The sequence below is a fragment of the Anthonomus grandis genome, chromosome 17, assembly GCF_022605725.1.
Source record: "Anthonomus grandis grandis chromosome 17, icAntGran1.3, whole genome shotgun sequence".
NCBI lineage: Eukaryota > Metazoa > Arthropoda > Insecta > Coleoptera > Curculionidae > Anthonomus > Anthonomus grandis.
The window spans coordinates 19,750,440-19,772,332 of record NC_065562.1 but is presented as its reverse complement, the minus strand read 5'-3'; the positions used below and the strand labels follow the sequence as shown (position 1 = coordinate 19,772,332).

Sequence of the window (21,893 nt, the reverse complement as noted above, 5' to 3'; positions counted from 1 at the left end):
TGTCGCCACTTAACAACTCGTCAATACTCTCGTGCCGTCTCGCTCGCACTCGCTTAAGACGGCGTAAGTTGAAGCGAGACGACGTTGCAAGGCAGTGTCCTGAAGCCTCCCTCGCTCCTCGGTGCGCGGTTGCCAAACTGCCATAAATTCCTACGGTTTTTAAAATGTTGGCGTGTAGGCCTAACGAAGCGGTAGGGAGACGGCGGTGAGATACTGCGGCAACAGCGCGATCTCCTGCTGCCGCATCTAGTGTGAATTTTGTACGCGAACCTAGAAAACCGCTATTTGCTGAAAAAACAGGTAAATGTCGACCGCAGCAGGTTTTTGTTTTTTTTTTTCGTTTTTTTAAATTAAAATTCTTCAGGGTGTCAATAACAAACAGGCTTTTGTTTCACCGTTTGCACCATCATAACGCCTTGCACGCACCAATAACCAACCACCGCTTTATTAATTTAATATTATCAATAAGGTGAGTGTTTTTAACACTGATAACGTCCCGTGATAACCACCACTTAATTGCCCATAAAACACACATATACAGGTGGTGTGACCCACCTTAAATGTTAAGAAAGAACGTTCTTGTGACACCCACCGTCTCTTGTTACACAAGAAAATCATGGATTTTTTTATATTGTAATAATTCTTATGGTAGTCAGTCAGTGTTGCGGAATCCCTCCGTTCGCTAATTGCACTTAATATATTGATCTCTCCTAATTAGCGGCGTCCTTGTCTGGTTCATTGAATGACAGAACGATTTTATTGGTGCCGTCCTTGTTCGTTCGGGCACACGTAAAGCATCTGTCACAAGTGTCACTTTGACAGTTCAGTTGTTTTTTTTATGATTGACATGTTTGTAAACAGTCAAGTAGGTATGTATATCCGAGTCGGCTATGGTTAGGTGTTAATTGCCAGTGTTGCCAATTGTAATTAAAAAATAATTTGTTTAATGAATCATTATAGATGGAATTTGGTGGAATTTTCTAAAAATGACTCATTCATTATTCAACAAGTTTCGAGTAACAGTGAACAGGAAACCGACGGCTGCGGTAAATGGCTTCGGTTATCCGCTGCATAACACAGAGATAATCCCCCCCCCCTCTCCTGTTCGATTAAGCGTTTCTTAATAGATTTGAAAAAAAAACAAAAGAATTACGTCACTTTAACTGTCAAAAAAAAAAATTTTATCCATATATCAGCAAAAAAAATGTTTTCACTCCTATAATAAATTTTGCTTCAAAAAAAGATGTTTGCAATTATCACTGATTGCAAGAGAATTTAATTCTGATTAAAACAAACCCAAACACCATACAATTATCTTTATTAGTTCCGGAGATATTAAGGTTTTTGTGAATTAATATATAGGGTGAGCCAAGAAAAAAATAACTTTAAAACTCAAATATCTCAGAAACTATTAGAGATAAGTATGGAGTGTTTGGTATCAGTGTATTCAGAAAAAAATACTCTATCGATATATCGACAAAAAAATTATTTCACTTGTATAATAAATTTTACTTCAAAAAAAGATGTTTGCAATTATCACTGATTGCAAGAGAATTTAATTCTGATTAAAATAAACCCAAACACCATGAAATTATCTTTATTAGTTCCGGAGATATTAAGGTTTTTGTGAATTAGTATATAGGGTGAGCCAAAAAAAAATAACTTTTAACTCAAATATCTCAGAAACTATTAGAGATAAGTATGAAGTGTTTGGTATCAGTGTATTCAGAAAAAAATATTCTATCGATATATCGAACAAAAAAATGTTTTCAGTCGTATAATAAAATTTACTGCTAAAAAAAGATGTTTGCAATTATCACTGCTTGCAAGAGAATTTAATTCTGATAAAAATAAACCCAAACACCATACAATTATCTTTATTAGTTCCGGAGATATTAGGGTTTTTATGAATTAGTATATAGGGTGAGCCAAGAAAAAATAACTTTTAAACTCAAATATCTCAGAAACTATTAGAGATGAATATGGAGTGTTTGGTATCAGTGTATTCAGAAAGAAGTACTCTATCGATCTATCGACAAAAAAAATTTTTTTACTCGTATAAGAAAATTTACTGTTGAAAAAATATGTTTGCAATTATCGCTGATTGAAAGAGAATTTAATTCTGATTAAAACAAACCCAAACACCATACAATTATCTTAATTAGTTCCTGAGATATTAAGGTTTTTGTCAATTAGTATATAGGGTGAGCCAAGAAAAAATAACGTTTAAATTCAAATATCTCAGAAACTATTAGAGATAAGTATGGAGTGTTTGGTATCAGTTTATTCAGAAAAAAATACTTTATCGATATATCAGCAAAAAAAAATGTTTTCACTCGTATAATAGATTTTACTGTCAAAAAATATCTTGGCAATTATTATAGCTTGCAAGAGAATTTAATTCTGATTAAAATAAACCCAAACATCATACAATTATCTTTATTAGTTCCTGAGATATTAAGGTTTTTGTGAATTAGTATATAGGGTGAGCCAAGAAAAAATAACTTTTAAACTCAAATATCTCAGAAACTATTAGAGATAAATATGGAGTGTTTGGTATCAGTGTATTCAGAAAAAAATACTCTAGTGATATATCGACAAAAAAATGTTTTCACTTGTATAATAAAATTTACTGCTAAAAAAATTATTTGCAATTATCACTGCTTGCAAGAGAATTTAATTCTGATTAAAACAAACCCAAACACCATACAATTATCTTTATTAGTTCCTGAGATTTTAAGGTTTTTGTGAATTAGTATATAGGGTGAGCCAAGAAAAAATAACATCTAAACTCAAATATCTCAGAAACTATTGGAGATAAGTATGGAGTGTTTGGTTTCAATGTAATCAGAAAAAAATACCCTATCGACATATTAACATAAAAAAAAACTTTCACCTGCATAATAAATTTTACTTAGGCAATTGAAAAGTGATTTATCCTCTTTAATTGCCTGGAAGAATAAAATTATGCCCTCAACAGCCTGGAAAAATCTCCCTGGAAAATTGCCTGGAAAATAAAACTAAAAAACCTGGAAATCACCCTCAATCAACCTACTGATAAATTATTTTCACATGAATTTAAAACAACATAAAAAGAGGTTGGAGAGGAAGGGGGGAGGCAGCCCCAATACAACAAAAATCCTAACGGTTTATAGGGTGAGACCGTGGGATAATTTCATTTTCACCCCACCTTCCCATACGAACGTACATATCGATATATTACGTTATACCTGTTTGAAACATTCCCATGCCCGAGTGAAACCAGCGCCGTTAAACAAAGAGAGAAAAGATGCCTACTAGCATCCCGAAACCTCTTCTTTATTTTATACATATATACGTGCAATAGACACACCATCGGAGTTAGTAGGCCTTGGCCAAAGCGTTCGGCTGGTATGGCCGAACGTTCACGAACGGTCGCGACATTCCTTTTTCAACTCCGTCTCGCTTTAACACCGGTTTCACGAGAGAGACGGGGTTATCGCAGGTATTCTAACGCGTCGTATGGCACGCTGCTGGTATTCTGGCGAGGTACGTTTACCTGAGTCTGACTTATTCAGGTCCGGTAGTAGTGGCAGTGGTAGCGCCAGATGCGGGCAGTTCCTTTTTTCTTCTGTTTTTGAGGAAATTTAACCGTTTTTCCAACTTCTACGGTGATTTTCCAGTGAGGGTCTTTTTGGGGGGTGGGCGAATTTCGTGATGTGCAAGGTGTGTGTTGTGTACTACTACTAAAGTGGGTGTTCTTCCTCTAATAAAGTCATTAAATCATGGGTAACCATCCGTCTAATCATATCCCGTTGGAGAGGAGGGAGGTGGGAAAGTTCGGGGATCCACATGCGGTAAGTACCTCCATAATTTGCTGCTTTTGGCCCTCCCTGTATATATAGTCAAGACAATGCTGTGAACGACCTCCAGGATAGTATATATATATATATAAGTTGTTTCTATGTAAAAAAAGTGATTTATATCCCTTACGATGATGCTCTTATGACGAACCATCGGACTGGTCTGGTTTTGGTTTATTACTCATGCCGCCGCTGACGTAAATAATATGATAATTTCTTAACGATTATTACATTATAACGTCTAATCCCTTCAATATAACGGTTTTAAATAACTTCTTAAGTACCCACTAGTTGTTGGATTATAATATGGTGATTAGGGGGGTCGTTAACGAGAGATAAATTTAAAAATGATTAAACAAAATGGCCGCAGAAAGTTCTCTCTCTCACTTACCGGTTTTCGATCCTCACCGTACAGAGCACTTAGATGTTCGATAAATAAATTGGACCACACTCACTTTATCCAACAACTAATTAAATAATTATAAATAATATTGTTTTATGTCATGTGTCAGCTGTCAATGTCACCGTGACATTTGACGTAAACGGTACGTCACTCCCGGACAGTGCCGTCACTCCTGGACACTTTAAAAAAAAAAAAACAGAAAATATTTTATTTAAATTGTAATGTCACTGTCAACTCAATATATTCGAGTCATGTTTATTAATTTCTTTTTTATATGGAGTTTAAATGAAGTTATGAATGATTTATAGGGTATTTATGGTGAAAATTGTGAAACACTTAAGTCACTGTTGACATAAACGACATCCTACATAACCTATAAGTTGCCTTCGGTCAGGGTTGTCAAGTCTATATTGCCTCCTTGGACTACTCGACTAATTATTATTTTAAGATTTATTAGAGGTGTCCGATGAATGATTTCAACTATTTAAAAGAATAAGGCCTTAATTACTTACAAAAAAAATAAGAAAAGAAGGCCTTCGTGAAATTGTGAAGGTTATTGGGTATGTCGAGGCAGTTAATTTCAATTATGCTGTCGACTGCCTGTAAAAGATCCCTCAATTGCCTAAAAAAAATTCACTTTAACTGCTTAAAAGAATCAAAAGAATATGCCAACTGTTTAAAAAACATTGTATAATAAAATTTATTAAACAACAAAAGAAGAACTTCCAAGTACCTGAAATGAAATTCTTCGGAACATCATTTAGTCCAGGCAGTTGTCTTCGATTATGCTCTCGACTGCCTGGAAAAATCTCCTCAGTTGCCTGGAAAAACAAGTGAACGAGTGTAACTGCCTCAAAAAATTATTTCGATTGCCTGGAAGAAACAAAAGAAGAACTTCAAAAAAAGTGAGTTCAAGGTTACGTCCAGGCAGTTGATTTATTCCTTTTTTTCTACAACTGCCTAGCAATGGTTTCTGTTGACTATCATTTTTAACTAATTTCGACCTCACTTGGCAACACTGACATTTTACATAGCCTATAAGTCACCTTCGGTCACTGTTGCCAAGTCTATATTGCCTTCTTGGACTACTCGACTAATATATTTTAGAAATGGTTTTTTTGGATTTATTAGAGGTGTCACATGAATGATTTTAACTATTTGAAAGAAATAAAAGAGTAAGGCCAAAACAAAAGAAGGCCTTCGAGTGCCTGGAAACAATTGTGAAGGTTATTGGGTATGTTGAGGCAGTTAATTTCAATTATGCTGTCGACTGCCTGGAAGAGATCCTTCAATTGCCTAGAATCAAAAGAATGCGTTCAACTGTTGAAAAACATTAATGTAAAAGTGTTTTCCAGGCAATTGAACAAAAAACAAAAGAAGGTTTTCAACTGCCTGAAAATGATGTTTTTTCCAGTTTTCCTATCAGTGCCTAAAAACAGCCTGGCAGTGGAGAATAATTTTTTTTGCTTCAACTACCTGAAACAATAACGAAGAACTTTTAAGCAAGATCATTTAGTCCAGGCAGTTGTTTTCGATTAAGCTCTAGACTGCCTGGAAAAATCACCTCACTTGCCTGGAAAAACAAACGAACGAGTTTAACTGCCTGGAAGGAACAAAAGAGGAAGGAACTTCAACTGCTTGGAAAAAAATGATTTCAAGGTTACGTCCAGGCAGTTGATTTATTCCTTTAATCTACAACTGCCTAGCAATGATTTCTATTGAATACAAAAAAAAAACAAAAGAATGACTTGACAACTGCCTGGAAAGATTATTTTAAATTTTATTCGAGGCAGTTGAAAATTTAATTTTTCTCTTCGTTTGTTTCTTCAATGAGTGTCTAGAAAAATGTCAAGTGTCAATGTCTGGTTGAAAGAAATGAATTATTGCAACTGCCTGGAAAATTAAAAAATAATTCCAGGCAGTTGAAAATTAATTTTCTTCTCTTCAACTGTTCAAACGTTTGGAAAAATGAAATTATATTAATAACTGAGTGCAAAAACTTCATATACCTAAATTGCCTGGAACGAAACAAATGGATGACTATCATTGCCTGAAACGAAATTATTTCCAGGCCTATGCGTAGGCAGTTGTTTTTTTTTTTTAATGTAATTGCCTAGCAACCGATTATTTTGCCTGGAAAAAAAAACAAAAGAATGACGTTGCAACTGCCTAAAAAAAAAAAAAGGAAGGCGTTCGAGTGCCTGGAAAAAAGTAGTTTGAAGGTTATGTACGTCCAGGAAGTGGTCTTCAACTCTCTAGAAATGATTTTTGTTGCCTGGAAAATTGAAAAATAAAAATGCCTGGAAAAAATCTATTGTTTATTGCCCGGAAGAAATAATAAAAGAATAACGCCTTAACTGCCTGAATTAAAAAGAAAAAAAAACAAAAGAAGGCTTTCGGCAGTTGAAGGCCTGGAAAAGTAACACTATATGCCCTCCCTCGACTGCCTGGAAAAATGTCATCAATTGCCTGGAAAACTATAACAAATGAATAAGGACGTAAAATTTTCCGCTCTTTCAGAATCCGGTGTCAAAAATAAGGGTTCCCATGCATTTAAAAAAATCGCTTTGACCTTCAAATAACCTTCAAGGTCAAGCTCAAGGTAAAGTTTAAGGTCACCATCAGATGGACCGATTGATTCCCCAAAACTTTTGTATTTAAAGATTTTTTCTATCGCCCATATTTCCCAAGATTTTTAGGTGTGTCCATACTTTTGGGACACCCTGTATATTTGTTTTTCTTTTATTAAAGAGAGTTTTGATTAAAATAGGGATAAACCCAATCGTCAGTCAACCCTGCCTTAAAAAAAAAAAAAAGAAAAAAAAAGTTGACATGACAAGGTTTTGAACCTGGGCGAATCGCACGAAAAACGAAACGCTAACCATTAGGCCAGCGAGGTAGGGAGATCCGCTTTCAAAAATCTTGTATGTAACCATAAGAATGTTAACATGGGACTACTACGAACTCCGAACAAAGATTTCCCGATTTATAACCTCCTAAAGTAAAATAATGGGTATGAATGAATAAACTCATTGGAACAAACACGAAATTCCCAAATATTAAACGTCACTTTTAACTTACTTGGCAGCACTGACATTTTACATAACCTATACGACGTCACTGTCAGTCGGCGTTGCCAAGTCTCGTCTTGGACCCCTCGACTTTTTTTTTATTTAATTAATTCCAGAGGCGGAGCCTGCGATCCCCCCGGAAAATGGACCGACTGCGACGGTCGTTCCGGGATTCGTTCCGGAAACGTAAGGACCGGGTCCCGGAAAGCTCGAAACCCCACCAATGGTCCGCCGACGAGGCTGCGGTCAGGTAAGCAAGCGTAAAATGGCAACAACACCTTCACCCCACATGACAAGTGACAACTGACAGTTGCATTGTCAAAACAAAGGAGACAAGATGGCGTCAACTTAGACTTTTGTGCTGTTTTGTCCATAAAACACCACTCACAATTCATAACCTTTATTTATTAATGATTTTTTTTCTCTCCTTGTGGGGGGTGTTTCCAGGACCGGCACGTGCACTTTCGCTGTCAAATATTTGGGTTGCGTCGAGGTGTTCGACTCTAGAGGGATGCAAGTCTGCGAGGAGGCCTTGAAAGTACTCAGATTGGGCAGCGTAAGTTTTTTAACGTTAAATAAGTGCTCGAGTAAATGTGGATTTTAAAGGGGTCAAGGCGACGTCCCACGAGGGCGGTCCTGCACGTGTCCGGGGACGGTCTCAGGGTGGTCGAGGAGGAGACCAAGGGGCTAATCGTCGACCAAACTATTGAAAAAGTGTCTTTTTGCGCCCCGGATCGAAACCACGAGCGCGGGTTTAGTTATATTTGCAGAGACGGTACCACCCGAAGGTAAGAACTATTTGTCAAAAAGTACCACTTACTTCACATATCAAGCTATAAAACTTTAAGCTCTTTATTCCCGATATTCCTTGAAGTTCCTGATTTTTTTTTTTAAGTTATTACGTCCAGGCAGTTGTTTGAACTGCCTAAAAATGACTTCCATTGCCTCTAAAAATATTAAGCTTTTTCAGACAGTTGAATATTACAAATTTCCTTAAAAATAATTTTTTTTATTAAATAATAATTAATAAAAATGTAAAGAATAGAACGCGTGTGAGGTACCGCTCCCATAAGAGGCAATAGAATTTTCGGGGGTGTTACCATAAAAAATGTCCTACTTTCGCTTTCTGGGCCAATTAATTAATTTTTTTTAATATTGCAAGTTTCTTTTTAACGGCATCTTCAAGGATATATAAAGTTGGGGAAAAATGTAAAAAAAAGTTTTCCGCTATATCATCATTATGGCACTAATTAAAATCAAAAAAAAAATTTCTAATTTTTTTGGACCTTCAGTATTCAAACCTTCATAACTTTGACAAAAATTGTTCAAATTCAGCCAAAGTTTCATGAAATTTTTAAGAAAACATCACGTTTTATTAAGAAATATATTTCAAGTTGATGGTTTGACTGTGAAACTTTTTACAGGCCTTCAAAGATGATCATGACCATTTTCCCATTTTTTTGGACCTCTAGTACAAAAAAGCGCATTATTTCGTCAAAAATTGTTCAAATTGAGTCAAAGTTTCACCAAACCATTAAGAAAACTTCACTTAATGTTAAAAAATTTATTTCAAGTTAATGGTTTAACTGGAGAATTTTTTACAGGCACTCAAAGATGATGGTAAAGATTTTTCATTTTTTTTTGACCTTCGGTACTAAAACGTTCATAACTTCGGCAAAAATTGTTCAAATTTAGTCAAAGTTTCACTAAATGGTTAAGAAAATTTCACTTTTTATTAAAAAAAATATTTCAAGTTTATGGCTCAATTAGTGACCTTTTTACAGGCCGTCAAAGATGGTGGTAAAGATTTTTCCATTTTTTTAAACCTTCAGTACAAAAACGTTCATAACTTCGGCAAAAATTGTTCAAATTCAGTCAAAGTTTCACCAAACCATTAAGAAAACTTCACTTTTTATTAAAAAATTTATTTCAAATTAATGGTTTCACTGGAGAAGTTTTTACAGTCCCTCAAAGATGATGCTAAAGATTTTTCCATTTTTTTGGACTTTCAGTACTAAAACCTTCATAACTTCGGCAAAAATGGTTCAAATTCAGTCAAAGTTCCATGAAGCTTTTAAAAGAACTTCACTTTCTCTTAAGAAATATATTTCGAGTTGATGGTTTAACTGTAGAACTTTTTACAGGCCTTCAAAGATGATCGTGACCATTTTCTCATTTTTTTGGACCTCCAGGACAAAAAGGTCCATAACTTCGGCAAAAATTGTTCAAATTTAGTCAAAGTTTCACCAAACCATTAAGAAAACTTCAGTTTATATTAAAAAATTTATTTCAAATTAATGATTTTACTGGAGATTTTTTTACAGGCCCTCAAAGATGATGGTAAAGATTTTTCCATTTTTTTGGACTTTCAGTACTAAAACCTTCATAACTTGGGCAAAATTCAGTCAAAGTTTCACTAAACCCATTAAGAAAACTTCACTTTTTATTAAAAAATTTATTTCAAATTAATGGTTTCACTGGAGAATTTTTTACAGGCCCTCAAAGATGATGGTAAAGATTTTTCCATTTTTTTGGACTTTCAGTACTAAAACCTTCATAACTTCGGCAAAAATGGTTCAAATTCAGTCAAAGTTCCATGAAGCTTTTAAGAAAACTTCACTTTCTCTTAAGAAATATATTTCAAGTTGATGGTTTAACTGTAGAACTTTTTACAGGCCTTCAAAGATGATCGTGACCATTTTCTCATTTTTTTGGACCTCCAGGACAAAAAGGTCCATAACTTCGGCAAAAATTGTTCAAATTTAGTCAAAGTTTCACCAAACCATTAAGAAAACTTCACTTTTTATTAAAAAATTTATTTCAAGTTAATGGTTTAACTGGAGAATTTTTTACAGGCCCTCAAAGATGATGGTAAAGATTTTTCAATTTTTTTGGACTTTCAGTACTAAAACCTTCATAACTTCAGGAAAAATTGTTCAAATTCAGTCAAAGTTTCACCAAACCATTAAAAAAATTTCAGTTAATGTCAAAAAATTTATTTCAAGTTAATGGTTTAACTGGAGAATTTTTTACAGGCCCTCAAAGATGATGGTAAAGATTTTTCAATTTTTTTGGACTTTCAGTACTAAAACCTTCATAACTTCAGGAAAAATTGTTCAAATTCAGTCAAAGTTTCACCAAACCATTAAAAAAATTTCAGTTAATGTCAAAAAATTTATTTCAAGTTAATGGTTTAACTGGAGAATTTTTTACAGGCCCTCAAAGATGATGGTAAAGATTTTTCCATTTTTTTGGACTTTTAGTACTAAAACCTTCATAACTTGGGCAAAAATTGTTCAAATTTAGTCAAAGTTTCACCAAACGATTAAGGGAACTCCACTTATCATTAAAAAAATCTAATTCAAGTTGAAGGTTTTAATGAAGAACATTTTGCAGGCCGTCAAACATGATGGTAAGATTTTTCTATTTTCTTAGGACCTTTAGTACTAAAACCTTCATAACTTCGGCAAAAATGGTTCAAATTCAGTCAAAGTTTCACCAAACCATTAAGAAAACTTCACTTTTTATTAAAAAATATATTTCAAGTTTATGGTTCAATTAGTGACCTTTTTACAGGCCGTCAAAGATGGTGGTAAAGATTTTTCCATTTTTTTGGACCTTCAGTACAAAAACGTTCATAACTTGGGCAAAAATTGTTCAAATTCAGTCAAAGTTTTACTAAACGCTTAAGAAAACATCACTTTTTTTGAAAAAAGATATTTCAAATTGATGGTTTTACTGCAGACTTTTTTACAGGCCTTCAAAGATGATCGTGATGATTTTTCCATTTTTTTGGACCTCCAGAACAAAAAGGTCCATAATTTCGTCAAAAATTGTTGAAATTCAGTCAAAGTTTCACCAAACCATTAAGAAAACTTCACTTTTTATTAAAAAATTTATTTCAAGTTAATGGTTTTACTGGAGAATTTTTTACAGGCCCTCAAAGATGATGGTAAAGATTTTTCCATTTCTTTGGACCTTCAGTACAAAAACGTTCATAACTTCGACCAAAATTGGTCAAATTTGGTCAAATTTTCACTAAGCGGTTAATAAAACTTGACTTTTTATTAAAATGCGAAAATGAAATTACGTTTTCAACTGTTTTTTCAAAAAAAAATTCCAATAAGTCAAAAATTGATTTTTTTCACCTCGTTCTTTGATTTTTAAAAAAACGGTTAATGGTATCGAAAATCTGTGTTCACTATTGAATTAGTTGGAAAAAATTAGCTGAAAATGAGTACCAAGTCACTAGGGTGTTTTTGATTTTTTCAAAATTTTAATTTTTCTGGACTGGGGTTGGCGATATCAAAAAACTGATTGCACCATCGTGTTAGTTAGGAAAAAGCAGCTAAAAATGAGTACCATATCACTAGGTTTATGGTGATTTTTGAAAAAGTTTTTTGTTTTTGAGAGAACGGTTAGCGGTACCAAAAATCAAATTTCACCAATGAATTAGTCAAGAAAAATGATCAAAAAATGAGTACCAAGTCGATAAGTTTATTTCGATTTTTTTTTCAAATTTTTCAATTTTGGGACCAAAAATTTGCCCTTTCCAGATGGATGTGTCACGGCTTTTTAGCCCTAAGGGAATCCGGCGAGCGACTCAGCCACGCCGTCGGCTGCGCGTTCGCCGTCTGCCTCGAACGCAAACAAAAACGCGACAAAGAATGCGGCGTGACGATGATGTTCGACGCGAAAAGTTCCACGTTCACCCGCACGGGGTCGTTCCGGCAACACGGCATCACCGAGAGGGCGGTGGACGTCGTCCCCTCGCCGAGCAACAACAAACAAGTGGCGCCCTCGAACGTCGCCTCCGTCAATCCGTTCGCCATCGAACGGCCCCACGCCACCCCCAGTTTGCTACAGCGTCAAGGCAGCTGTCGCGGTTTCAGCACCTTGGGTCAAAACTCGCCGTTCAAGAGACAGATGTCGCTGCGCGTCAACGAGTTGCCCAGCAACGCCGCCCGTTTGAACTTCTACAACTCGCCGCCGAGCAGCGGCACCGCGCCCTCTGACGACAGGACCGCGGACCTTGACGTTAAACAACCCTCTGTCTCTCCTATACCGGAAGTATGTTTTAGCGGGTCAAAAAGTGACAAAATCATAAAAATCGTTTTTTTTTTGCTCTCGAAGGTTTCCCCGGGTGATTCCGTGACCGCCTTGTGTCAGCAACTGTCGCAGGGGCTCAGCCAGTTGACGCACAGCGGCTCCGACGATTTCAACTTCAACAATTCCACCTCGTTAAATCAAAACACCGTCAACGTGAACCTGACCACGATCAACAACAGTTACGGTCAAACGATAACGGCAACGCCGCAGAATAATTACAACACGGCCACGCCCTTTAATAGGAGCGCGACGGTGAACACTAGCGCCATCGTGCCGACCAATTCGTTACTGAACAGTTCCGGACAAAACCTGCCGAAACCGGAACAGTGGCTGGGGCAGATCGTGAAACGGACCAGTCCGGTGCCGGGACGTCACATGGACGGTACGGCGCCGCGTCGCACGCCATCTTTCGGCACGCATTCCAGGTAAGCAACAGTGTGTTTTTAACTTTCAGATCGCTATAAAATAAAAACGGTTGGTTTTACAGAAAATTTCATTAGTATATATTTTGTAGAGTTTTTTGTGCTCTACAATTTTTGTATCTATAAAAAAATTGAAAAAATCACTCGTAACCTCAAAATTTGCGTTTTTAACTTTAAAATCGCTATAAAGTAAAAACGGTTGGTTTTACAGAAAATTTCATTGGTACGTATTTTGTAGAGTTTTTTATTCTCTACAATTTTTGTATATACAAAAAAACTGAAAAAATCACTCGTAACCTCAAAATTAGCGTTTTTAACTTTAAAATCGCTATAAAGTGAAAACGGTTGGTTTTACAGAAAATTTCATTAGTACGTATTTTGTAGAATTTTTTGTGCTCTACAATTTTTATATCTATAAAAAAATTGAAGGAATAACTCATAACCTCGAAATTAACGTTTTTAATTTTAAAATCGCTATAAAACAGAAACGCTTGGTTATACACAAAATTTCATATATACATCTTTTATAGAGCTTTTTATTCTCTACAATTTTTGTACCTACAAAAAAATTGAAAAAATCACTCATAACCTCAAAATTTGCGTTTTTAACATTAAAATCGCTATAAAGTGAAAACGGTTGGTTTTACAGAAAATTTCATTAGTACGTATTTTGTAGAGTTTTTTGTGCTCTACAATTTTTATATCTATAAAAAAATTGAAGGAATAACTCATAACCTCGAAATTAACGTTTTTAATTTTAAAATCGCTATAAAACAGAAACGCTTGGTTATACACAAAATTTCATATATACATCTTTTATAGAGCTTTTTATTCTCTACAATTTTTGTACCTACAAAAAAATTGAAAAAATCACTCATAACCTCAAAATTTGCGTTTTTAACATTAAAATCGCTATAAAGTGAAAACGGTTGGTTTTACAGAAAATTTCATTAGTACGTATTTTGTAGAGTTTTTTGTGCTCTACAATTTTTGTATCTATAAAAAAATTGAAAAAATCACTCGTAACCTCAAAATCTACGTTTTCAACTTTAAAATCGCTATAAAGTGAAAACGGTTGGTTTTACAGAAAATTTCATTAGTACGTCTTTTGTAGAGTTTTTTGTGCTCTACTATTTTTGTATATATAAAAAAATTGAAGGAATAACTCATAACCTCGAAATTATCGTTTATAATTTTGAAATCGCTATAAAACAGAAACGCTTGGTTGTACGCAAAATTTTAAAGATACATCGTTAATAGAACTTTTTATTCTCTACAATTTTTGTAGTCACAAAAAAATTGAAAAAATCACTCATAACCTCAAAATTTGCGTTTTTAACTTTAAAATCGCTATAAAGTAAAAACGGTTGGTTTTACAGAAAATTTCATTGGTACGTATTTTGTAGAGTTTTTTATTCTCTACAATTTTTGTATATACAAAAAAATTGAAAAAATCACTCGTAACCTCAAAATTAGCGTTTTTAACTTTAAAATCGCTATAAAGTGAAAACGGTTGGTTTTACAGAAAATTTCATTAGTACGTTTTTTGTAGAGTTTTTTGTGCTCTACAATTTTTGTATCTATAAAAAAATTGAAGGAATAACTCATAACCTCGAAATTAACGTTTTTAATTTTGAAATCGCTATAAAACAGAAACGCTTGGTTGTACGTAAAATTTTATAGATACATCCTTTATAGAACTTTTTAATCTCTATAATTTTTGTACCCACAAAAAAATTGAAAAAATTACTCATAATTCCAAAATTTGCGTTTTTAATTTTCAAATCGCTATAAAGTGAAAACGGTTGGTTTTACAGAAAATTTCATTAGTACGTCTTTTGTAGAGTTTTTTATGCTCTACAATTTTTGTATATATAAAAAAATTGAAGGAATAACTCATAACCTCGAAATTAACGTTTTTAATTTTGAAATCGCTATAAAACAGAAACGCTTGGTTGTACGCAAAATTTTAAAGATACATCGTTAATAGAACTTTTTATTTTCTACAATTTTTGTAGTCACAAAAAAATTGAAAAAATCACTCATAACCTCAAAATTTGCGTTTTTAACTTTAAAATCGCTATAAAGTGAAAACGGTTGGTTTTACAGAAAATTTCATTAGTGCGTATTTTGTAGAGTTTTTTGTGCTCTACAATTTTTGTATCTATAAAAAAATTGAAAAAATCACTCGTAACCTCAAAATCTACGTTTTCAACTTTAAAATCGCTATAAAGTGAAAACGGTTGGTTTTACAGAAAATTTCATTAGTACGTCTTTTGTAGAGTTTTTTGTGCTCTACTATTTTTGTATATATAAAAAAATTGAAGGAATAACTCATAACCTCGAAATTATCGTTTTTAATTTTGAAATCGCTATAAAACAGAAACGCTTGGTTGTACGCAAAATTTTAAAGATACATCGTTAATAGAACTTTTTATTCTCTACAATTTTTGTAGTCACAAAAAAATTGAAAAAATCACTCATAACCTCAAAATTTGCGTTTTTAACTTTAAAATCGCTATAAAGTAAAAACGGTTGGTTTTACAGAAAATTTCATTGGTACGTATTTTGTAGAGTTTTTTATTCTCTACAATTTTTGTATATACAAAAAAATTGAAAAAATCACTCGTAACCTCAAAATTAGCGTTTTTAACTTTAAAATCGCTATAAAGTGAAAACGGTTGGTTTTACAGAAAATTTCATTAGTACGTATTTTGTAGAATTTTTTATGCTCTACAATTTTTATATCTATAAAAAAATTGAAGGAATAACTCATAACCTCGAAATTAACGTTTTTAATTTTAAAATCGCTATAAAACAGAAACGCTTGGTTATACACAAAATTTCATATATACATCTTTTATAGAGCTTTTTATTCTCTACAATTTTTGTACCTACAAAAAAATTGAAAAAATCACTCATAACCTCAAAATTTGCGTTTTTAACATTAAAATCGCTATAAAGTGAAAACGGTTGGTTTTACAGAAAATTTCATTAGTACGTATTTTGTAGAGTTTTTTGTGCTCTACAATTTTTGTATCTATAAAAAAATTGAAAGAATAACTCATAACCTCGAAATTAACGTTTTTAATTTTAAAATCACTATAAAGTGAAAACGGTTGGTTTTACAGAAAATTTCATTAGTACGTATTTCGTAGAACTTTTTATTCTCTACAATTTTTGTATATATAAAAAAATTGAAAAAATAACTCATAACCTCGAAATTAACGTTTTAAATTTTAAAATCGCTATAAAACAGAAACGCTTGGTTATACACAAAATTTCATATATACATCTTTTATAGAGTTTTTTATTCTCTACAATTTTTGTACCTACAAAAAAATTGAAAAAATCACTCATAACCTCAAAATTTACGTTTTTAATTTTCAAATCGCTATAAAATAAAAACGGTTGATTTTCCAAAAAATTTTATTAGTATATATTTTGTAGAACTTTTTACGCTTTACAAATTTTGTATATACAAAAAAATTGAAGAAATCACTCATAACCTCAAAATTTACGTTTTTAACTTTAAAATCGCTATACCATAAAAACGGTTGGTTTTACAGAAAATTTCATTAGTACATATTTTGTAGAGGTTTTTATTCTCTACAATTTTTGTTCCTACAAAAAAATTGAAAAAACCACTTACAACCCCAAAAATTGCTTTCTTCGCAATCAAACCACTATAAAATTAAAACGGTTGCTGTTACAAAAAAATTCGTTAGTACATATTTTATAGAGCTTCTTATTCTCTACAATTTTTGTTACTATAAAAAATTGAAAAAATCACTCATAACCTCAAAATGTACCTTTTTAACTTTAAAATCGCTATAAACCAAAAACGCTTGGTTTTACAGAAAATTTCATTAGTACATATTTTATAGAACTTTTAATTCTCTACAATTTTTGTATCTACAAAAAAAGTGAAAAAACCACTCATAACCTCAAAATTTAGTCGCTGTTTTTTTTTATAGGGCAATGAGTTTGGATTCTGCCCCCCTGACAGAAACGTCGTCGTCCAAGGACCCCTTCGACGCCGAATGGGTGGACATAGCCGCGAGACAAAGCGGCAACGTTGCCGGCACCAGTACTAATCCGTTCTTAAATCCGGCAACGTCGCCCAATACATTCCAGATTCAATTGTAAGCATGCGCACTTCGAATACTTGTAAATACTTAATTAAGCATATCAGAACAGGTTAGGAGGGTTTGTTTACTCGTGACGTCAGAGCGGTGTTAACAAAAAAATAATTTATCAGCTGTTATTTGTTATTTATAATTATTGTATAAAGTAACTAGTACTTAAACCGATCGATGTACTTATTAATTTTCCCCGTTTTGTATATTATGCCGTAATGTCAATTTGAGGTTATGCGCGGTGCTGAAAAGTGGAGTTTTCCAGCCAGGACTGAAATGTGCAATTGGCAAGTAACGTAGGACGCCCGACGACCAACTTAACTACAGTAGTTTGCGACTTTTAGCGATCTCAAATTATATAACGTCAAACTAACCATTCCACTAATTTTAAGCCTTAAATATTAACGTTCTCAAAAATTTGACACTTGTAGAAATTACGCACCCGTTCGTCGTATTCGAAATGGCACACCAACATGTACTTAACTGTATTTATAATAATAATAATATATTTGTAATATAAATAAAGTGTGATTATATGAGTTATTCGTGTCGTCTCTTTGTTACGTCATAGCCCCCTATAGCGCTGAAAGAACCAATGACAGCTGGCAAATTGAAATCGTGCTCTTGGCAACGTTGCACTTTTGTGTGTCAACTGTCAAACTGAACTCTTTAAATCGAGGAAAGTTTTTGTATGTACAAAACAATTGAACAAAATTTGCTTTCTTCACATTCAAACCGTCATAAAATAAAAACGGTTGGTTTTACAGAAAATTTCACTAGTGCATATTTTGTAGAACTTTTTATGCCCTACAATTTTTATATATACAAAAAAATTGTAAAAATCACTCTTAACGTCAAAATTTATGTTTTTAATTTTAAAACCGCTATAAAATAAAAACGGTTGGTTTTACAGAAAATTTCACTAGTGCATATTTTGTAGAACTTTTTAAGCTCTACAATTTTTGTACCTACAAAAAAATTGAAAAAATCACTCATAACCTCAAAATTAACTTTTATAACTTTAAAAACGCTATAAAATAAAAACGGTTGGTTTTACAGAAAAATTTATTAGTACGTATTTTGTAGAATTTTTTTTGCTCTACAATTTTTGTATTTACAAAAAAATTGAAAAAATCACTCATAACCTCAAAATTAACTTTTATAACTTTAAAATCGCTATAAAATAAAAACGGTTGGTTTTACAGAAAAATTTATTAGTACGTATTTTGTAGAATTTTTTTTGCTCTACAATTTCTGTATTTACAAAAAAATTGAAAAAATCACTCATAACCTCAAAATTAACGTTTTTAACTTTAAAATCGCTATAAAATAAAAACGGTTGGTTTTACAGAACATTTCACTAGTGCATATTTTGTAGAACTTTTTAGGCGCTAGAATTTTTGTAAATACAAAAAAATTGTAAAAATCACTCATAACGTCAAAATTTATGTTTTTAACTTTAAAACCGCTATAAAATAAAAACGGTTGGTTTTACAAAAAAATTTATTAGTATATATTTTGTAGAACTTTTTAAGCTCTACAATTTTTATATCTACAAAAAACTTTAAAAAATCAATAATAACCTCAAAATTAACGTTATAGGCTTTAAAACCGCTATAAAATAAAAACTGTTGGTTTTACAAAAAATTTCATTAATACATATTTTGTAGAATTTTTTTTGCTCTACAATTTTTGTATTTACAAAAAAATTGAAAAAATCACTCATAACCTCAAAATTAACTTTTATAACTTTAAAATCGCTATAAAATAAAAACGGTTGGTTTTACAGAAAAATTTATTAGTACGTATTTTGTAGAATTTTTTTTGCTCTACAATTTCTGTATTTACAAAAAAATTGTAAAAATCACTCATAACGTCAAAATTTATGTTTTTAACTTTAAAACCGCTATAAAATAAAAACGGTTGGTTTTACAGAAAATTTCACTAGTGCATATTTTGTAGAACTTTTTAAGCTCTACAATTTTTGTACCTACAAAAAAATTGAAAAAATCACTCATAACCTCAAAATTAACTTTTATAACTTTAAAAACGCTATAAAATAAAAACGGTTGGTTTTACAGAAAAATTTATTAGTACGTATTTTGTAGAATTTTATTTGCTCTACAATTTTTGTATTTACAAAAAAATTGAAAAAATCACTCATAACCTCAAAATTAACTTTTATAACTTTAAAATCGCTATAAAATAAAAACGGTTGGTTTTACAAAAAATTTCATTAATACATATTTTGTAGAATTTTTTTTGCTCTACAATTTTTGTATTTACAAAAAAATTGAAAACATCACTCATAACCTCAAAATTAACGTTTTTAACTTTAAAATCGCTATAAAATAAAAACTGTTGGTTTTACAAAAAATTTCATTAATACATATTTTGTAGAATTTTTTTTGCTCTACAATTTTTGTATTTACAAAAAAATTGAAAACATCACTCATAACCTCAAAATTAACGTTTTTAACTTTAAAATCGCTATAAAATAAAAACTGTTGGTTTTACAAAAAATTTCATTAATACATATTTTGTAGAATTTTTTTTGCTCTACAATTTTTGTATTTACAAAAAAATTGAAAACATCACTCATAACCTCAAAATTAACGTTTTTAACTTTAAAACCGCTATAAAATAAAAACGGTTGGTTTTACAGAAAATTTCACTAGTGCATATTTTGTAGAACTTTTTAAGCTCTACAATTTTTGTACCTACAAAAAAATTGAAAAAATCACTCATAACCTCAAAATTAACTTTTATAACTTTAAAAACGCTATAAAATAAAAACGGTTGGTTTTACAGAAAAATTTATTAGTACGTATTTTGTAGAATTTTTTTTGCTCTACAATTTTTGTATTTACAAAAAAATTGAAAAAATCACTCATAACCTCAAAATTAACTTTTATAACTTTAAAATCGCTATAAAATAAAAACGGTTGGTTTTACAGAAAAATTTATTAGTACGTATTTTGTAGAATTTTTTTTGCTCTACAATTTCTGTATTTACAAAAAAATTGTAAAAATCACTCATAACGTCAAAATTTATGTTTTTAACTTTAAAACCGCTATAAAATAAAAACGGTTGGTTTTACAAAAAAATTTATTAGTATATATTTTGTAGAACTTTTTAAGCTCTACAATTTTTATATCTACAAAAAACTTTAAAAAATCAATAATAACCTCAAAATTAACGTTATAGGCTTTAAAACCGCTATAAAATAAAAACTGTTGGTTTTACAAAAAATTTCATTAATACATATTTTGTAGAATTTTTTTTGCTCTACAATTTTTGTATTTACAAAAAAATTGAAAACATCACTCATAACCTCAAAATTAACGTTTTTAACTTTAAAATCGCTATAAAATAAAAACTGTTGGTTTTACAAAAAATTTCATTAATACATATTTTGTAGAATTTTTTTTGCTCTACAATTTTTGTATTTACAAAAAAATTGAAAACATCACTCATAACCTCAAAATTAACGTTTTTAACTTTAAAATCGCTATAAAATAAAAACGGTTGGTTTTACAGAAAATTTCACAAGTGCATATTTTGTAGAACTTTTTAAGCTCTACAATTTTTGTACCTGCAAAAGAATTGAAAAAATCACTCATAACCTCAAAATTAACTTTTATAACTTTAAAATCGCTATAAAATAAAAACGGTTGGTTTTACAGAAAAATTTATTAGTACGTATTTTGTAGAATTTTTTTCGCTCTACAATTTTTGTATTTACAAAAAAATTGAAAAAATCACTCATAACCTCAAAATTAACGTTTTTCACTTTAAAATCGCTATAAAATAAAAACGGTTTGTTTTAAAGAAAATTTCACAAGTGCATATTTTGTAGAACTTTTTAAGCTCTACAATTTTTATATATACAAAAAAATTGAAAAAATCACTCATAACCTCAAAATTAACTTTTATAACTTTAAAAACGCTATAAAATAAAAACGGTTGGTTTTACAGAAAAATTTATTAGTACGTATTTTGTAGAATTTTTTTTGCTCTACAATTTTTGTATTTACAAAAAAATTGAAAAAATCACTCATAACCTCAAAATTAACTTTTATAACTTTAAAATCGCTATAAAATAAAAACGGTTGGTTTTACAGAAAAATTTATTAGTACGTATTTTGTAGAATTTTTTTTGCTCTACAATTTTTGTATTTACAAAAAAATTGAAAAAATCACTCATAACCTCAAAATTGACGTTTTTAACTTTAAAATCGCTATAAAATAAAAACGGTTGGTTTTACAGAACATTTCACTAGTGCATATTTTGTAGAACTTTTTAGGCCCTAGAATTTTTGTAAATACAAAAAAATTGTAAAAATCACTCATAACGTCAAAATTTATGTTTTTAACTTTAAAACCGCTATAAAATAAAAACGGTCGGTTTTACAAAAAAATTTATAGGTACATATCTTATAGAACTTTTTAAGCTCTACAATTTTTGTATTTACAAAAAATTTGAAAAAACCACTGATAACCACAAAATTTGCGCTTTTAATTTTCAAATTGCTATGACAGATGACCAGTAAAAGAAAATTGTAGTTGACAGCTGTCAAACTTGTCACTGCCAACCAGTTTTAAAATTAATTCACGACAAGGCGCATAAAATCATTTACTGATAACCATAAGTCTACATAACTGATACATAACCTAACTGATACCTGTCACTTGTCACTCCCATGCATCAAATTTTTAATTAGATCACCGTTAACGGTCTAAGTAAGATACTTCGCGCTAAATTAAACAAACTCCTTAGAAAAATTGAGCCACTACAAGAAGCCATTTTACGACTCGAAGTATATAGTGGAAAACTGGATGAGTTGGCAACCCTGCAACCTTGTCAATTTATTGACACATGACAGCTCCCCCTCTCTAAACCTTA

The 21,893-nt window shown here is 31.5% G+C and overlaps 1 protein-coding gene across 2 annotated transcripts; it reads left to right on the top strand.

Moving 5' to 3' along the window:
• The first annotated feature begins 188 nt into the window (after positions 1 to 188).
• LOC126746644 (protein numb) lies at positions 189 to 17,529 on the top strand. 2 transcript variants are annotated; one of them, XM_050454981.1, is made up of 7 exons: positions 189 to 300; positions 7,433 to 7,566; positions 7,764 to 7,872; positions 7,923 to 8,104; positions 11,873 to 12,386; positions 12,450 to 12,850; positions 16,825 to 17,529. In XM_050454981.1, exons 2-7 carry the CDS (start codon positions 7,460 to 7,462, stop codon positions 16,994 to 16,996), a joined length of 1,485 nt encoding a protein of 494 aa, XP_050310938.1. In that variant the 5' UTR covers positions 189 to 300; positions 7,433 to 7,459; the 3' UTR covers positions 16,997 to 17,529. The 2 variants fall into 2 exon arrangements, with proteins under 2 accessions (XP_050310938.1, XP_050310937.1); XM_050454980.1 differs by lacking the exon at positions 189 to 300 and adding an exon at positions 3,377 to 3,836.
• The last annotated feature ends 4,364 nt before the right edge of the window (positions 17,530 to 21,893 follow it).